A 20,644-nucleotide genomic window follows, 5' to 3' on the forward strand; every position below is an offset into this window, starting at 1 on the left:
ATCCATTTGTAGAAAACAAATAAAAGTTATTTAGGAAGTTCTAATTCTCAGCCTTCCCTCTAAGCATGTATTTTGAATTGTGTGATAACAGATTATAATTAACTGAAAGTATTTAAAACCAATAATAGCTAATGAAAAGCTAATTAATTACACTGAATTAGTCATGGTAGTGCAGATATAGTCCAGATATAGTGCATATAGTCCAAATAAGAGAAAAAAGTGTCCCAGAGCTCCTTTAAGAAAAACTCAGCCACATTATTAATTTATCAAGTACAGAATATATTCTATGATTATTACTCAAAGTCCAAAAACTGTGACTTTTGTCTTTTGGATTTCTAAACAATAGCAGGGTATTAGTATATTCTGTAATATTTAGAAACTAGCTGTCAGCAGCAGGTACCTCCCTGCACTGCCCAGTGCAGACTGCATTTGCCATTATTAAAGCCCATATGTAATATTTACCATGGCAAGATGAGAGAATTGGGTTTAAATGATTTGTTTTTCAGTAGCACCCCCTGCACAGTGTTATGAACTGAGATGTCAGACGCTCACAAAGGTACTTTGGACCTACTGAAACACTGTTATTTGAGTGATTACATCTGTTCAAATGATGCACAAAAACTAGTGTTGCTGAGATGACAGAATTCCCCCTCTCTCTCTTTTTTTCCCCATCCATATGAGTTTGCACCCTTCTAGTTTCATTAAATTTAAGTTATAAATCAAATGTCATGACTCAGTGTGAAAAAACAAAAAAATTTTTCATTTTTGTTTGCTTTTCATCAAAGCCACATAAAATTTTTGCAATTCCTAGCGTGTTAGAGGAATCAATCTTCACTGGAAAAATGGGAAAGTTGAGTTGGTACTCAAAAAAAATTCCTTTAGGAACTCTGTAGCATGATATTGAGCATAGTGAGGGAACACTGCTTCTATCCAGGAAGGCCATCAAATCAGTTCTCATCTGCATTGGACAAAACTAAGGTAAAAGTATTATTCTGCTATTGTAATTTCAACAAAAGCATATATATGCAAAAGCTTTCAAATAGGTCTGTGAAACTTCTGAAGATGGATTTCAAATATTTTCTAATGGGTGTATTTATTTAGAAAATTCTGTTGTGATTTTTGGGATAAAATGAAAGGGGACTCATTTTTGTTTTTAGATCTCAGACCAACCACAGGACTTCCAGGGTCCTAAAAAGAAAACAGTTAATTACAGGCACTTGGCCTTCATTAATCCCAAAAGTCTAAAATCACAAGAGGTATGTTTCATACATGAGGGGTGCAAAGTCATTTGGAAACTACATTTTCTGTATTTTCATAAAACCTCAAGAGAAGAAGTTTTAGTTCCAGTGACATTAGGGGAAGTTTGATAGAACATCTATTAATGTAATGGGTTTACCCCTTAGCCCAGAGCCTGGGTTATTTTCACCTCAGTGTTGTGCATTCTAGGATACTATTTTTGGAAAGATTTTAGTGCCAACAATTTTTTTCACATCTTAAATCTTCTTAGGACGAATCTACTTTAAGCATTTTATCCTTTTGATCTGCAATGATATTAGAAATTGGAGTGCTCTTTACATACTTGAATACATTCTATACAACACACATGCACGAAAGGCTATTTTAGTCTGCTAGAGTTACACACAGACATGTTTCAGCAACATGATATCACTCCAGTCAACTTTTTTTCATAATGCAGCAAAATGCTGCAGATGTCTGATAATCTTGAAAGCAGTTAGTAAGATTAGTGATGCTGGGCAGAAAAAAACATTAAGCAATATTCTAAACTATCTTCTAGGGAAAAATGTCTTGTGTACATATCACACTCATATTAGAGTTGAAGCACAGCATTTTTCAATATTCCAAGACTTTTTCAGAAGAAATAATGCAAAATACAGTAAAATATTAGTGATGGGCGAATCTTCAAGTGTCACAATACCCAGGTAAACACCACAAAGTTCAGCTGTTTCTTGAGCACTGATTTTACCCTCCTGCATCTGGAATAATGAATTGACCATAAGAATAAATGCATTTTTTTCCATGATATTTTGAATTTCCAGCTCAAAGGAACTGGAAGGAAGGCAGGTAGGCAGGAAGGAATCTAACTCTTCAGCCTTTGTCAAAAGGTTCCCTGTCAGATTAGAGAGAGCTGGGAATGTTTTTTCCACCAAGTAGATTCGCCCAACTCTAACTAAAACATGCTTTTGTGATGAAGTGACACCTGAAATAGAATGACAGTGAGCTAAATTTCTTGTAAACAGCACCACTCATTCAAAAGGATCCCAAAGCGCTTTACAAGCATTAGAAAGAAGAACCACTTCACTTCCCAGTGAAGCACAATCACCTCTGAGGTGAAATGTAGTGACTGACAGTGCAGAACAACAAACTTTATTTTAGTTGAGGAAATGGAGAATGTTGTAGCCAATTGAAACTATGGGGTGGGTGAGCGGTGGTGGGGAATGTTGGGTAAGCAGAACAGTTACATAAATTGATATTTGGCCAGGTGCTTGGGGTTGAGATGACCATGCTATAAAAAAGTGCCATGGGATCTTTAATGACCATAACTGGTCAAGACCTGAATTTTACGTCTCTGAGGATAAAAACATTAGAAAACAATGAAAGATACCTTTGTTGAATACATTTCTGGACAATGATATGTGCCAATTATTCTTCTGTCCTGTAAGTTAATAAAATCAAGACCAGTTTCCTTAGAGATAAGGCAGCTATTATCTTTCATTTAAAATTAAAGCATTGTAGGATAATAGTAGGACAAGTAATTAAAATATATAGGGACCTCTAAGCCAACAATTAGCATAGGTACATTCTGGCTTCAGAGGTGCTGTTACTGCCTTGCTCTGCTCCTCAAGGTAACATAAGGTTGTGATGTAAATGTATTTTTTCCAACTGGTCATTTGACCAAGGAAGATATGATGATATGAAAACAATTATTAAAATTATTTTGGGGGGAAAATAAGTGGAAAAGTGGTTTCAAAAGGAGGTGGAGGAAGGTTAAAAAGATCTCTTGGTGCTGAAGGATTGTTCAACCATAGAACTAGACTCTTTATGGTGAACAGGAGAGTTCAAACTTAATGGATAAATTCCCAGGATGAGAAAGGAAGGGAGGATGAAGATGAAGCAGCAGCAAATACTATGGAAATAAAAGGTGAAGACAGAAGGGGAGGAGAAATGACCAGAGCACAGCAACCGTGCAAGACACTGGGGTTTTATAAAACAATCTTAAATGTGACCAACAAATTATATGATGCAAATGATTCATTTATGGGTCCAGGTAAAATGGAAGAAAAGCTGACTCTGGAGCCATGAAAGAGGCCATGACTTTTCTGATGGTCTCAAACAAAGGGAATACAGAGGAAAGCATAGAATTGTTACCATTAAATATTCTTCCCGATACCTAAAAACTCCAAAATGATGGCTTTCTTGAGGAATTCCTTTTACAATAATACATTAGCAATTGTAAAATACAAGGAAATTACAACTCCCACACGCATTCATAAGGAATCCTCCAAGGATGACCAGACCTCTAAAATTATTAACCTCCAGTAAATCAGTTCCTTGTTGATTATGCTCTGCTGTTCTGCCAAACACAGCTTTATAATACCAGAGAAATTGATAGTGATGAATAGAAAAGATATAGAATATTGACACTTCTCCTTTGTCATACACTGTTCATTTTCACCTGTAACCTTCAACTACAGGCAGGAACTGATAGCTCATTTTGTGGTAGAGTGTGTATAAAACAGACAATAGGGATGGAATTCCTGATAGAAAAACCCATTGAAACAAAACAGTTAGAAATTGAAAAGAAATATATTTTTGTTAAGTAGAGCTGTCATTAGACAAAAAAAAAAATCTGGTGAGCTAAACCATGAAGTTTAAACTGGAAGTACCCAGTCTATTACAAAGAATAAAACCTGAAATTTAGCAGTTATATGTCCTGTGAAGTGAAATTCTTAAGAAATAAAGACAGAAATAAAGGTCCCTTTCTCAATGACGACTTACATGGCATGTAATTTAATTTGTTACAGATAAAGACCATACTAGCTATAGAATAGTTCCCCACATCTTAAAAGCTGAGGTTTGCTTGGAAAGCTAATAACATTCCATTCCTGACTAGTCATGGGAGCTCTAGCAAGATCAGGTGAAAGTATGACATACACTTCACGTGTAGTAGGGATCTTCCACCTCATGAGCAAGGTTTGACTTGCTGGGTGAGAATCACTGAGCTCTGGGGGTAGCCCTACCTACACAGGCAATGTAGGATGTAGACAGCTCTGTGTAAGCTCCTGCTGGGTTCACTCTGGATGAAAAAAATAATGATTTTCAAAGGGCACCTGCCTAAAGCTATGCCGGTATTTGTGACATGATATTTTTAACATGTCTGCTGAGATAAAGCGATAGAAATTTGTAAGACACAAATACCTAATATTTCAAAATATCCATATGTGAAACAATGTCTTTAACAATGCATTTCCATTGTCTTTAAAAAGCTCCATTTACTGCCAGCATTGAAGTTATTGTTTATGAAACCAGGCTATCATTCATTGTTCCACACCTAAGATTTGGGTCAGGCTGTAAAGAATGCAGTTAGAGTACAGTAAAAAAATCATACTGATTTAGGCTCTGTGACCTTTACTGTTGCATCCTTCAGGCCACAAGTGTTTAGTTTCTGACAATCACATTACCAGAACACAGAGTTTGTTTTGAGAACATGAGCAAGGACAGGTGTGTAGAGCTTTTTGCACACAGCTGTAAGATACACTAAGTTCAGGGAGAAGTCTCAACAATTTTTTCATGGGGAAGAAAACCATATTCAAGTCTCTAACACTTCTTAAAAGATGAATACAGGAATATAAGAGGAATCTTATTTTTTATAAGAATTGAAAAAAGACATAGAATTCCATGTTGTAGTTTTATGATTACAGAAGTATTCTTAAAACTAGTTTCTAAGGAGTAAAAAATCTTATATTCACATATAGACATCTTAAATTCACATATACACATATATGAGTTTAGGCATAATCCCACCAATCTACCTACCTAATGTTTTCCTAAATTACATGAAACTAACTCCTGGTGTCTATCTTTCTCCATGTGCAGAATTCTGGGAAAGCAGTGGAACCCGAAAGAATTTGTAACTAAATGAATTTACCAAGAAACAGGTCTTCATAGGCCAGCTTGACTGTTTCACTAAATTAACTTATTTTTAAGCAATACAAACCCTGTCATGCTTTAAAAAAGATAAAAGTAAGGATTCAATTGTCTAAATGGATGCCTCCAAATGCATCTAAATGGATGGAGTCCTTAGAATGTGTTCTCATATAAACAGATTGATGAACAGTCACTATAGTAATATTATATTTTTACCACTTAGTGACATCCAAGTGTATATAATCCAGTGATCTCAAAATTCATAAACACAACTAGGTTACCTTTTCTAGCACACACTACTTGCAGTTACAATTTATGTTTTGGATAGAAATTTGCCAGCTCCTGGAGGCTGAATTAAACCTTGACAAACTCTTTAGAGCTGATGTGTTCCAGGAAGTCAATTAACCAAATTCCCTAGCTAGACACACCTGGACTGCAGCTACATATATTTCTTCTACTTCATTATGCATAATTTGTCTTTTTTTATGTCTTATTTCTTCACAACTTGATATAATGACATAAACTGCACTAAGGGATTCTTTTATGAACTAAAAATTGTGTTCTGCTCAGGGTCACAGGCTATAGATGCAGTACAAAAGCAAAGGAGAGAATGTGCTCTAAACAAGTGTACAGGCACTGGTCTTACATTAATTAAATATGGCATTCAAAGGATTGCAACTGGAGAAAAAAGGCCTCACACAGTTGACTTGAACTTTATTCAGATGTCATGTGGAATACCAGCATAGATCGTGGAAAGTCACCTTCTGACTGCTTCTGCAAAGTGCTGAGAGCTAAAACTGGAACCTCCTCAAATTTTGCTCCTATCCAAACTCTGGTTTGATAAAAGGTGAAGAGGCTGGCCAAACACCCTGTGCATTGCTGACAGTTTCACATGCAAGTTGTTCCTTGAGAATGCATGAATGCAAATTCAAGAAAAAGGCTAAGCATTTGTAATCCATGCCTACTTTATTACATATCCTTCAATAAACTGCTGTGTAAGGAATACCCTCTGATCCTGAATCAACAATCAGTCCTTGTGCAGCTTTACCTGTACTGCAAGCAAAAGGAAAACTCTCCTTGGAAAGAAAAAAAAGAGGATGAATTCTTTCACTGACATCTGGACAGTGGCAGCATTAGCCCCAACAATATAGAGTAGTAAGGATTTGAGACCGAAATTTTAAGAGCTTCCTGTGCCTTAGTGTTTTAATATCCTGTTCAGTTTATTAACTGAGTCTGTGCATATAACCAGTTTAAAAATCCTCTTTTTATCAAAAGCTTTTAGATCTTGTTGTAAACATGTTATATATGCTCACTCACTTTTTATACTAGGAGTACCTCTAGTCCATAGGGTACAAAGTGCCATTCTGTGTAATAGGTACTGACTGCTTTTAGGTACCTTTGCAATAGTTTCTTCTCCCTGTAGACACATTGTATGATTTCTTCAGATAGAAATGAACAAATACTGCTATGAACTGAAAAGGCCAGTGGCAAGCCAGCAGTAAATCAGTGGGGAAATAAAGGCATTAGCCAAGCCTAATTGTTTTGGAGCATTGCTTTGGAGCAAGGCCTATTATCTCGGGCCTACAGCTCTGCTAATGCATCTTCACACCACAGCCTGAAAATCCAAGGGAGTGACCTTGGCTGTTTGCAGTGCACTGAAAGCCATCACAAGCTGCAAAAAGCCACAGGTAGAGAGATCAGTGCATTCCATTTGGCTCAGGTTAACACACTCCTTCATCTAATTCACCCCTTCTTTTCTAGAGACATCTACAGATATGACAGCGAAAAAAAAAAAATACACAAGCTGTTCCAGTTATTCTCTAGTAAAATGGTGAAAAGAAGTCTGGAAGCCATCATGGGAAATTTCAGGTAGACACCAGCACCTGAGCTGACTGTGGCATTTCCAAGTGTGCTGCTGTAACAGAGGGCATTTCTGGCACGATGGACTAGAAAGTTCTCAGTTTCCCTGCTACAAGAGCACTCGTACATTAGACAGTGAATCTGAAATTGGGCATCTGGGGAAGGAGGATGCTGTGGGAGCCCCATTTCCCTGCTACATTACACAGATGTCAGTCCATCCTCAGCTCACTAGCTGAGGAAAAAATTAGGTGTAATCACTTGTGAAACAGGTAAGTGCATGCTCTTATTTCTCTCAAAGCTCTGATAATGCAATGGAGTTCCTTTAGAGTGAAAGATCTGAGGAAAACAATTGAACTTGTCCAGCTAAACTTGGTCAGACTCCTTTCCTTGGTCAAAAAGCTGTAGGAAAAAAAACAGCAGCTGAGACAGCTTGAAGGGGAAGAAAGTTACCAAGTGCATCTGAGGGCAGGTTAAACTTCTATTTGTTGTTGGATTACAATCTCACCTCCTTTAGCAACCCTGTGCTAATCCAGATGTAACAACAGTGGGCCAGGAGGGCAATGAATTGCAAAGACACCTGTATTTGTTTAAAACTTCTTAGCTCCCTAAGCCCTTCATTAATTTTTTTGAGAACACTTCTACTGTACTCAAATCTATTAATATGTGTTTAAACTCGTTATCATATTGACATTCCATGTTCTTGGTACCCAAATTTTGGATTGAAAAATGTCATTAGTCTGACAGCTTCCCTTTTTCATGATTTGCACTATGAGCAGCAATGCACTGTCCCTTTCAGGTGTGCTGACTGAATACCTTATGTAATACAAAGATGTCTAAGCAAAGAATTACTAATTGTTTTAAAAATACACTCAGTATATTTTTTTTATATGTGTTTGTGTCAGAAAAGAAACTTTATCTAAACATGCAGAGGTTAGCAATGTCACTTCATATTTATTTAAAGAGAATGACTGAATAAATCTGTATGAACAGTTTTACAAAGCATTGCATAATATGCTGACATTTCCCCCCTTTCCCAGAAGGCAAACTGCTGTGTTACCACTCACAATAACCGAGTATGATTGCAAAATTAAAGGTAGTTTTATTTATGTGACTTATGTTATCATGTACTTCAGGTATATTGCCTGTGCATTGGAGCATTCTCTGTGCTTTAAGCTAAGTTGGAAACATGTAGACTTCAATGATTACTGCAGCTGCCCCCAACCTAAACCACATTTAGTGATGTATTTATATGTATTTTACATTATGCAAAACATAATGCTGCTTCTGTGAAGTAGCAAATCAAATTATTTGAAAGAATGTAGCTAAAAAATTCTATATAAAGAATGTGAATTTGCAATAATTAATTCTTATAAACCTAGATGATTTAATGATAAAGAAAAGAATTAAATCATTTAGAAACAAACACTGAATGACATACAGGTAAGAGTTAGACTAGAAATGGAAGAAAAGTGCACCAGATCATTATGTAGTAATGCCTCTGTATCTGAGCTGAAAAAATAAAGTATCATATCCTGTTTCTAGGTAATACCCTGGTAAGGAAATTATAGTGATGTTGAAGAAAAGACTGACCAGGAGCTCCCTAAAGAGACAGATCTGTAGCTCTTCATTTAAGAAGAGTCTTCATGAAGGAAGTGCTCCCAATGCTCACAGCGAGTATTGTCTCTGTTCCTGACACATTTCAGCTCCTGATGCTGTGGCAGAGGGTGGTACAGAGCTGCTTTTCCATGGGAATCACCTCTTGTCAAACACATAGATGGCAAGAAGCACTTCTTTACAGAGGAAGAAGAGTCAGCCTTTCATTTATCATGGACTTTTAAAATGACAGTCCTGGTTTTACCACTCTAACAAACATAGATTTAATTGCTATTAAAAAGTATTTTCACCCTACTTACACCACGAGAGTAGTCAGTTAATGTACATAATAGTTTGGATCAAATTAATCTGATGAGCAACTCTAGAAAAAACAGCAGTAGAATCCAACAGATGTAACAGCAGCTTATGCAGCTGCTTGACAGGAAATTTAGTAACACAGGAAAACATATGGAAAATATAGAACTTGGCAGGTGATCACACAGAAAATGTCTAAAAGATCTATCAGACTCATCACAATGGTCAGCACCAGCAAGCCTATCTAAATCAGAGTTCCATGATGGAAAAATCCAAGGTAAAATTCCTAGAAACAATAAATTAATAGTAAATTTAAAAATTAATCAAAAATGACTTGGCTCCTGGATTCTGTAAAAAATGTAAAGGGAATAAACCAGTTCTGAGAGAGCATAAAGAAACTAATTATCTGAGCTCTAAGAAAAGAAATTGAACTTATTAAAATGGCTGGGGGTCTACATAAGAAATCATCTGCAGTTGTACCAGGTTCTACACTGAAATTGTAGTTAGGTGACACATCTTGGAGACAAAGTCAGACTTCATAGGGAGAAATCCTGAAGAGTTATATAAGTAGTATATAAGTTATAAGTAGCTTGTTTCCCTCCCCTAGCCCCCTATCCCAAAAGGAAAAAAAAAAAAAATTACAGTGAAAAGAAAAAACCGGTTCATAGAGACTTCTAGACCAAATCTTTCTAGACCACTTGTATGTAGCTACTGAACTAAAAGATATGATTTATGGATTTCAATAAAGCCTTTGGTACATTATCTTAAAACAGGAGAGATAACATGTCCCAGATGCATGTACAATTACCCACAGGAGGACAGGTGAATTATATTGGGAAGCCAGAATCTGGAATTTGGCCCTATATTTTAATGTATCTGTTAATCATCTTGAAGAAGCACAGACAATATTAGCATGAAGATTCATGAAATGCAAATGACCAAAAGGACACTGATGACATCAACATTCTTAAATTCAAAAGTGCATGGAATAAAAAGACATAACAATTGCTTAGAGTATACATAGCATACTTTATGACATGCTAGGTCCTCGAGCAGACATAGGACACCCCCAGTGTACCTATCCTTATGTACACTTGCAGTACTATGCCAGTCAGAACAGAAGAGACTAAGAAACTTGAGACTACCAAGGCAAGAAAGACATTTCAAGACATAAGACGAGAAACTTGAAAAGAGAGATGAAGAAATTAATGAATTGAATGCCATCTCAAATAAATGATGTCTAGAGTAAGAAGGGTAAGAAAAAAGCCCTAATCTTGACAAGCAAAAGATGATGAGTTAGACTAAAGGAACAAACTGTTAAATTCATAAAAATTTAATAAACAGCTTGAGAAGTTTCAAGAGTGGAATGATGATACTCAACAGTCATTTTTATCTGAACTCACTGCAAGGAAAATCAAGCAAGTCCAATATGATTTAATGAGTCTATGGCAATGTATCTGCTGGTAACTGAATCTGAATCTTCCTTGAGTTTTATGTTCTTTGCATTTCTACATGATTTTATTCCTCAGGTTTCAGTACCCAAGAAGCAAATCAAGATCTAGGCCCAGTTCTTTCTCTGTCTTTCCATTACCCCAAATAGGATCAACAGTCTTTGAAAACAGAGTGTATCTTATGTGATGATTCAGACTAGATATATGGAAGAATTTTTTTCTTTTACATGAGAGTGATGAAGCAGTGGAAGAGGTTGCCCAGAGAGGTGGTGGATGCCCCATCCCTGGAAACAGGGATCCAAGATCACATTGGATGTGATTGGATGCAATTCCAATGAATTCCAAAACTGTTACAGATTTTCTGGTCTATAAAGTAAAGCAAAGATGCTACAAATAGCAGTTCCAAAAACTATTTATCCACCTGTTTTACAGTGTCAATGCTGAATGCAGTAATAGAAGTTGTTCTGCATAGAAGTTTTCATCATCATGTTCTTCTCCTGTATATATCTGATTCTGATGAATTCATAATATTGCACGTAGACTCATACCTTGTGAAATCAATCCTTCACTATTGAAGCCTAGTTAAAGATAGAGTGAATGATCCCATTTTTAAAATAAGTTGCTTTTTATGACAAATTGTTTCTGAACTAATTTCAGCAGTTCAGCCCCCTTTCTGATTCTTATAAATGAAAATAATTACATAATATTTGTCTCCCTTTAATAGATAAAATATTCAGGTCCATTAAATATTAATATGTTTTCTTGCTGCTGGTCAAACAACAAGAACAACTGTCAGCTCCTTTCCCTCTCCCCAGAGCAGTCTCTGCACAGCAGGACAAGTTCTCTGTTCCTCTCCTATTTGATTCTATTGATTAAAGGATTGCAAGACTGATTACCAGATCTCAGTGGATCTGGATACCAGAGCAAAACTGCCATAGACTATTAACCATGCTGGCCTAGTATATTAGCTAAAATGCTCAGTATAAAGAAAATACTAATCATGTAAAGTTGTTACCTGTGTTCCACAGTATACCTTGTGTCAATCCTGTAAACTGGGAAATTTCTGCAACAGTTATTGAATTAAATTTACTCTGCCTAGCAAATTGGATTAGCATACCAGTTGGTGCTTTCAAATTCTTTTCATGATCAGCAATTTGCCACTGGACTTCTGCTGTTCTGTTACACAGCTGAAAGATCTATTGTATGAACAAGAATATTGAAAACATAAGGGAAGCAAAGTGTAAATAAAAATATACCTCAGCTGGTGGTGGAACTCTGACACTTATGGATCTTAAATTTCCAGTGATGTTAGAGGAAAGACTTCAGGTAAATGCAGGTCTAGTCTTACAAAATTACTTGCAGGGTAGTTTACAGCATTTTATTTTTTAAAGTGAAATTTAATTTTAAAGAAAGAAAAAACCTTGAAAAATTAAATAAAAACTCATAGATTTTTTTTTTCATTGCTTAAAAATCACCAATAGAAATAAAAACATGCTACACTGTCTTCATGAACTTTACAATGCTAAAATATGATATATGGTAACATAACATCAAAATTAAAATCATCATTATGAGCATGCCTTCATTCATTGAAGTATGTTTCTCTCCAATCAAAAAAAAGAAATAAAAAAATGAGTGAATGGATGAGATCTGAACCATGGTGATAAAACTCTCCTCCTTAAAAGACTATAAACCATAACCTATAAAACTATTTTGTGCTATCAACATGTGATGGATTTTTGGAATAAGTTGTTCTTTTCACTGCAGGCCCACTCTGTGTGTAGAGGCTCTAAACAAACATTAGAAATTTCAGTACTAGAGCTGTATGAAAGTCAGGTTTCCAACTGACAAATAATCCCTTATTTTTTCTAATACAGATTTTTTTAAAATTCTGACTTTGATTTTTTTCTCCTTGGATTGTCATTAGGAATTACAATTCAAAGAACTTCCCCTGACGAAAAAAAAAAATTAAAAAAACTCACAACTTCCTCACCCCCTACAAAAAAAACCCAAATCTCCAAAGATAATTCAACCTTTAATAATTTAACTTTCCAATTCTGCATGTGTGTGAAAGTTTATATGTTTTAGACTGAAAACATTTTTGCATTCAGCACAGATTTGCCACTGTGTGAAATTCATCCCAAAATGGCCAAAGTGATAAATTACACGTGCTATATGATAAGTGACCCATTTTCATTAAGCATAATGGATATTTTTCCCAGAAGCGTGTATCTTGGCAAATATCTTTTCTGCCTCAATTCTCCATCCCTAGAGGGCAACTTTTATATTCAAAATTAAGTATACAGCACTTTGATGGTTTATTTCTGAGAAATTCCTCATTAAGTCAATAGTATTCTACCCCCTTATATATTGAAAGTATGCAAACTTGTCAAGCTTTAAGGACTTCTGTGGCAAATATTTCTTATCTAGCTCATCCAAAAGATTTATGAAAGCAGGTTAAATTGAGGTCTTAGTTCCAATGTTCCATACAGCTTTTACTAGAATATACAGCCATCATTTTGGATTTATTCCTTTACAAACAGATAGTACATATTCAAGTCTACATTCTGACTAAGAAAACATCTCTCACTAAAGCTTCAGTGACCACATGCTTTAGAAACAAGTTATTCAGCTTTCCAGGCTAGAGGGCAGCGATCATTGCTGAGGTAGCTAAGTACACTGCTCTGTAGAGCTAAGACAAGGTCATCATAATTCCACTCCACTCATTTTCTACAAGAAATTACATTTTAAAGCACTGTCTGACAGAAGTGAGAGCCTGCCTTTCTGGGGAAATGCTAAAGATTTATCCCCATTACAGTTTACCTTATTGACGTCCATTCGCAACTTCTCATTGTTGGCACTGGCAGCTTTTTCTGCTGCTTTCTTTTGACGCTGAGGTCCCCTGCCAAAGAAGATGTAGTTGACCAATGCATACTCCAGCAGAGCCATGAAAACGAAGACAAAGCATCCCATAAGGTACATATCAATGGCTTTCACATATGGAATTTTGGGAAGAGTCTCTCGAAGATGGGTGTTAATTGTTGTCATTGTGAGCACAGTTGTGATTCCTGGAAAAAAGAATTGAGAAGTCTGGTGATTCAAATAATTTTAATTTATTTTCTAGGATAGTTATTTATAATATTTAAATGCTAGAGTTGAAAAATAATTTTTTGTCCCCTGGTGGAAAAAAGATATCTCTAACCTCTGTCCGTATTCACAGAATCCTAGAAAGGTTTGGGTTGAAAGGAATCCTCAAAACCATCTAGTACTATGGGCGGGGAACCTTCCTCTAGACTAGGTTGCTCATAACCTCATCCATCCTGGCCTTGAATGTTTCCATGGATGGGGAAGCCTCAACTCCAGGCAACATGATCCACTGTCTCACTACACTCACAGTGAGGAGTTTCTTCCTAAGATCTAATCTAAATCCAGACACTGTCAGTTTAAAGGCATTCCTCTTTGTCCCAAGTCCCTCTCCAGCTCTCTTGGAGCCCTTTTAGGCTCTCAAAGGTGCTCTAAGGTCTCCCTGGAGCCTTCTGTGCTCCAGGCTGAACAATTCCAACTCCCTGTCTTCATACAGAGAGGTGCTCCAGTCACACAATTATGTTTGTGACATTTCTCCAGCCTGTTAAGGTCCCTCTGGATGGTATCTCTTATGTGGACAGCATCATACTTCTCAGTAACGTGCTGAGGAGGCCCTCAGTCCCACTGTCCATGTTGCTGACAGAGATGTTAAGCAGCACCAATCCCAACACAGATTCCTGAGGACACTTGTCACTGGTCTCCACTTGGACATCAAACCTTGACTGCAACTATTTAAGTGCAACCATCGAGCCAGTTCCTTATCCACTGAGTGTTCCATCCAACAAATCCATGACTCTTCAGTTTAGAGAGAAGGCTCTCATGCATAACAGTGTCAGTGCTTTGCACAAGTCCAGGTAGATGATACCAGTTCTCTTTCCTCATTCCACCAGTGTTGGGACCCTGCTGTAGATGGCCACAGATATTGTCAGGCACAACTTGCCATTAGTGAAGCCAGGTTGGCTCTCATCAATCACCTCCTCAGGTTCCATGTGCTTTAGCATAGTTTCCAGGAGAATCTGCTCCATGACCTTGACAGGCACAAATGTCAGAGTGACAGTTCCCAAAGTTGTCTTTTTTTCCCCCTCTAAAAAAGGGGGGGTTTGCTTCCACTTTTCCATTGAATGGAACTTCACTAGACTGCCATGGCTTCTCAAATATGACAGAGTTTTAGCCAATTCATTTGCCAGTTCCCTCAGGAGCTGTGGATGTATCTCATCAGGTCCCACAGACTTATGCTTGGGATCCCCAAGTTCCTTAGGTGGTCTCAAACAAGATTCCTTAAGCAGGTGGTTCCTCATTCTCCTGGTACCAGCCTTTGCCTTCTGCACCTTGGGCAATGTCCATGAGAGCAAGGCATTAAAAAGGCATTCAGAAAGGTATCCAGGCCTCCTGCTTCCTTTCAGAGGACTCCCATTTTCCCTAATTGTCTTTTAGCACCAATATACCTATATAGAAGCTTTTCTTGTTGCCTTTCACATCCCAGGACAGATTTAGTTCTATCTTAGGGCTTTAGCTTACCTAACCTGATCCCTGGCCGTTCAGATTTTTTTTTTGTGTATTTCTGACAAGCTATGTGACCTTGCTGCTACCCTCTGTAGGCTTCCTTTTTGTGTTTGAATTTTTTCAGGAACATCTTGTTCAGTCCTTATCTTGGACTTGGATTTTTTTGCATAGCACAGAAAACATTACACCTGTAATAAATTGAGCTCAGTCAAGCAGACAGTAGTTGGATTCCATAAGTGTATTTTTAAGCAGCTAAACTGCAACCTTCTGTAATGAGTCTCAGTTAAAAAGTACAGGCTACAGTCACTTTATCTTGCTTTCCTCCAGCATTTTCAAGATATCTCAAATTCTTAAGGCAAAATGCTACACAGAAAGATCTGGTAAAACTCATTCCATATCTATATTCTATATACATTATATTGTGTAATGTTAAAATTTCAAATTCTCAATGGCATTATTTTATGGGGATTTTCTTATTTTAGCTATTCAAGAACTGTACTGGCAGGAATCAGTCTGATTTAGACAAAATTTGGCAGTAGATAGAGATACTTATTTTTGTAACATGCTCCTTATGATGACGGGCACAGAATAAACAGACACAAATGGGACTAGTGAGGAGATATAGAAATACTCTAGAGATTAATCAGGGAAACAGTTTTGCTTTTGGAATGTAAGGAGAAAAGTAATCAGACTCTTACAATTGTTTAGGTTGCAAAAGACCTTTAAGTTAATTGAATCCAATCTTTAACTCAGCATTGCCATGCCCACCACTAAACCATGTCCCCAGGCAGCAGGTTGACACATCTTTTAAATCCCTTCATGGATGGAAACTCCACCACTTCCCAGAACAGCCTCTGCCAGGGCTGGAACTGCAACGATTTGGTGAAGAATTTTCCCCTAGGATCTAATCTAAACCTTCCCTGGCATAACTTGAGGCCATTTCCCCTTATCCTTTTCACTTGTTATGTGGTAGAAGAGACCAACCCCCAGGTGGCTACAACCTCCTCCCAGGGAGTTTTAGAGAGCAAGGAGGTCCCCCTGAGCTTCCTTTTCTCCAGGCTGAGCTCCCCCAGCCCCCTCAGCTGCTCCTCATCAGTCCTGTGCTCCAAACCCTTCCTCAGTTCTCTTTCCCTGGACACTGGACACACTCTGGACACACAGCCCCTCCATGTCTGCCTTGAAGTGAGGAGCCGAGAACTGGACACAGGATGCACAGCCTCTTCCCTCAACATAAGGACAAGTCAACTATGCAACCCTAGTAAAACTTCATTTAATTCCTGAAAGGAAAAGCAATTTATAATCCATAACACAGTGCTGAATGTGTGTTCTGGACTGCCATGGGCAAAAGCAAACTAAGCTCATTCTTTTCGGAGAAAAAACAAATAGCAAAAGAACAACGGAATATGTTTAGGCAATTAGGCTAATTTTGGTTACAATATTATACAGTTAGCTGATTCAGACATGAAATCACTTTAAGTTTTATTTAAATTCTGATGTTTTAAATGCTGATTCAAATAATACAAAGCTTAACAAACCAGACTTATACAGGTCTAACATATACTTTTTTATTTTCAAAGCATGCATTATCCACTCAGCCGGAAGCTAGAAAAACCATTCAGCTAGAGCACACTGCATGAGATGTGTAAAAATGCCTACCTAAAGCAACTCTTGCAGCTGAAGCATCATAATTAATCCAGAAGGAAACCCAGGACAGGATAGTGATCAGAATAGAAGGCATGTAGGTCTGCAGAATGAAGTAACCAATGTTTCTCTTAAGTTTAAAGCTGAGAGACAGCCTTGGGTAGGCACCTAAAAGAGAATATTTGTATGGCCATAATTTACTTGTATAATGCCTGAAAACATTTTTCTTTTCTGTCATTTTGGCTTTATTTTTTTTTTCATTTAACATTTAGTACACTCAGAGCTGAAAGATCCAAGATATTCAGCTGCAGAATTTCTAGCAAGAATTGGAATCAAATAATCTTTTATGTTAAGGGTACAAAGATGGTCTAGTTGCTTATCTGCTGGTAATCATAACATCCAACAATCAAGAGCCAAAATACATGTCAGAGCAACAAAGCACAGAAAAACTTCCCTGAAAAACTCTCATACGCCAGCTTCAGTGTAACCTTTATCCTAAACTTCTCCCCAAGAAATGCAACACTCATCTTTTGTCAGAAATAATATTATTATTATTCCAATAATAATAATAGGAGGGGAGGCAGAAATATTGTAGTATATGAAACATTTGTTAATATGAGTTCCTAGAAATCATTTTTCAAGTCCCGTTTCTGCTTGATTTTGAAGAATTTAGGATCTACAATCCTTCTATAGTCCCTCCAAAGATGATTTCTACCCATATTTGGAAAATAAGTTTTGAATATAATTTTTTTTAACACACTTAATGGGTTTCTCAAGTAGGTAGAAAACATCTCCTAGTAACAGCCCAATCCAACTCTTGCCTCTCTTGAACAATTTAATGTCATTAAAATGTGTTAGTGGAGTTTCATTTTGTTTTTTGTGTTTTTTTTGTTGGTTTGTTTGTTTTTGTTTGTCTGTGTTGTTTTTTTATTTTTATTTCATGAAATCAAATCTAATTTTCTGCTTCTTCTCAGAGATCATCTTTTCATCCTTCTACTTCTGCTAGAACAGCCTAAACTGGAAATCCTGGAACAAGCATTTAAAAGATTCTATATTGAAGACAAAATAATTAGTCTACTACATCTCCAACTTGGAAAAAGGAACATCTAAAAATACAGAGAAAAAGGTTCCTAAATTTCCTACACTCTGGGTTGGGTTTATGGCACAGAGGTACACAAGTGGCTTAAGCAGTTTTCACAGGTAAACAGAAAATACAGCTCAGTTGATGAGCCTTAACATGACATCCCCTCTTCACTCTTAATGAGTGATGCCTTATACACTACAGAAGCTGTAAGAAAAACTTCTGCTTTCCAAGTTCACAGCTGCTGCTCTGTGTTACTCCTGTTCCTGAAAGTTTTGCTCCTCATTTGCACACTGAGAATTAATCCAGTTTCAAAAGTCTTTCAAAGAATTCCCCTTTTAAGTTCCCCTCTACAAACCTGTAGAGAAAACAACATTCTTGGTGATAAGCTTGTAGTCTACAATGGAGAACTGTGGCAGTTCGATCTTTGTCACTCCTGTGACTGCATTATCACCCCCACGCCAGTAAAATTCAATGTCATCTGTTGTATAGCCATCTATAAAAACAGGAATAAACAAGTGAGATACACATATCTTCTGACATCATGAGGAACAGCTCATTAACTCAAATAATATAAAATATATTTCTAAAATTAAGCTATTTATAAACATACAGACACAGATCATTCCAAATATAACTTCAAAAGGCAATCCTGGGTGTATTTTAATAACTGTTGGGTTTGTATTTTATTTAAAGATATATTACATGAATGTATTAACAAAACAGACCTTTAAATCAAATTAAGTCTACACACATTCCATCTCTAGATAGCAGCTGTACATCAGCTTAAGGTAACTTCTGATCCCAAGGCTGGATAAAACGGCATGAGCTCGCTGTAACTTCTGTCCCTGAGCTGAAACATCAGCGCCAGCAATGTTTAGTTTTTAGTTGCAAAAAACAGCATAATTCTTTTTCAGAAATGGCTTTAATGCAGTAAAAGACAGCCACATTCAGTGGGGCTTATGAGAGGCCTCACAGTAACCAACTATAGCAGATGAAACACCTATCAGTGGCAAAAAAAACATCCACGAGGAATCAACCAAAGGAAAAAAAAAATTCCCATCACCCAAGAAAACCATGGCAGAACACAGCACATGTTCACACAGTCATAAAATGTATCCATGAAAAAGGAATCTGGGTTCCCAAATGGCAGCTGAGCCAAGTTGCATGCTTGGAGTTGGTGTGCAGAAATGATCATGAGGCATCAGAAATAAATCTACTGTAAAACCACAAAATACAATATTCATTAATATTTCATTATACATTAATCTAAATACTTTTCTCATGAAAAAATTGTTAATAAAATCAACTAAAACACAGAATAATAACCATGACTTTTTTGCAAATTGAGATAACAAATATATAAAACACCTTGATTTTAAGTCCTCACTCACAGACAAAGGACAAATTTGTACACTAAACACCATTTTACTGTGCTCAAATACCACTGAATTTCAGGGAATAATGCATAGAATCTATAAAACTGTTCCTGAGCATCATTAATTTTTTATAATCCAAGTAGAACCCAGGTTTACAGCATTAGTGGAAGGCAAGCAAGTTTGAAGACATGAACCAAATAATCTGTAAAAACACTGACACAGCTATAAAAATCTATCTAATGCACACAATTTTAAAAAGTATTTTGGTAGATACATTTCTATAGTAGGTTGATAGCAATTCCAGAGTTTTGTGTGACTCTTTTACTTTCCTGGTCACAAGTCTGTCTTCAGAAAAGAGGCAGACAGCTTACGTATGTTTCCCTGCCTAGCAACACTTTATATTTGTCAAGTCTTTCTCTAGGCTTTCAGAGAGAGAAATAAAAAAATCTAAAATAAAATAAAGTCTAAAATAAAATAAAGATGAATAATCATATTGGCTGATCTTGAGAAGTAAAAGCAATTTACTCCATTTTATGAAAAATATAAAAGAACATCCTTAGAAAGTTCAGGAATTCATACTTTTTTGGAATATCATCAAGCTTTGCTGATATTCTGACATCTACCCTGCCTACCAACGGCAAATTCCAGATTCTAATACCATTTACTGTTGTGGTGGGATTAATCAAGGTAATTTATTTAATTCTGAGGTAACTAAACCGTTAAACTTCACAGCTAATAAATAAATATTTTATTTTTATTTTATTTCTGAAAAAAAAACAAATGGCAAAATAAGTTTCAGAAGAGAAAAACCCCACTTTTCTGTGTAATAGAAAAAGTTTATAAAAGGCCTAAATGGCTTTTTATTTGGTTGTATTTTTTAGAATATCTGTTAGAAGAACTTTTTTGCTGAACTGCCTATGAACAGTTTAGCCTTGAACTGTCTAATTATACCAGGGTTCACACAAGAGAAGCCCAGGATTTACATTCCAGCTGGCTGCCAAATGCTTCAGCACTACCCTCTACCAGGAAAACATGGTTCAGCTTCTCCCTGATTCTCACCACCTTAACACTAAGCAAACACTGACAACAACTTTTTAGGAGAGAAGAATCCTTGGAAACTCTCACCCAAAAGTTCAAACTGAATATTCCAAACTCCACAGCTCTGGGTGGCTTTAGGGAGAACTGAGCAGAATTCCCTGTTGCTTAAGGGACTTAACAATGGGCAAATGATAAGCTGAGACAGACACAGAATGACAAGACTTGTTAATAGGTATCAATAAGAAAAATTTCAGGAAGTGTCTTTAAGCTTTCATTAAAATACTTCTCACTCTTTCCAAAAGGGATCAATTATCCCATTCATTTCAGAGCGTGGAGAAGAGCAAAGAATATTATAGTTACCTGCAAATGAATGCTCTTGTGTACTGCTAAAATACCCAAAGACAATTTGCTATAAGTCTAATATTTGCAAAACATCTGCCAAAAGAGAGAATGGGCCTATTCATGTCTCTAGTGGTTGTTTTAAAGTCCAATTACCTGTGGCTATAATAAACTACTTCTGCAGATATCTGGGA

At 36.6% G+C, this 20,644-nt stretch overlaps 1 protein-coding gene across 8 annotated transcripts in view; it reads right to left on the reverse strand.

Moving 5' to 3' along the window:
- The window catches only part of GABRB2 (gamma-aminobutyric acid type A receptor subunit beta2), a 136,606-nt gene that overhangs the window by 6,991 nt on the left and 108,971 nt on the right, over nt 1-20,644 (reverse strand). For 4 of the 8 annotated variants that reach the window (XM_086851274.1, XM_086851272.1, XM_086851273.1 and 1 more), the window contains 4 exons: nt 18,053-18,190; nt 16,629-16,781; nt 13,209-13,453; nt 2,624-2,674 (listed from right to left, as the gene is read on the reverse strand). In XM_086851274.1, the coding sequence (XP_086707400.1) occupies nt 2,624-2,674; nt 13,209-13,453; nt 16,629-16,781; nt 18,053-18,190 (587 nt within the window). The remainder of the gene's footprint in view (nt 1-2,623; nt 2,675-13,208; nt 13,454-16,628; nt 16,782-18,052; nt 18,191-20,644) is intronic. The other 4 variants (XM_086851277.1, XM_086851275.1, XM_086851276.1 and 1 more) reach the window with 1 other exon arrangement.

Source organism: Cyanistes caeruleus, chromosome 15 (genome assembly GCF_971803275.1).
Source record: "Cyanistes caeruleus chromosome 15, bCyaCae1.hap1.1, whole genome shotgun sequence".
In the NCBI taxonomy this organism is placed as follows: Eukaryota; Metazoa; Chordata; class Aves; order Passeriformes; family Paridae; genus Cyanistes; species Cyanistes caeruleus.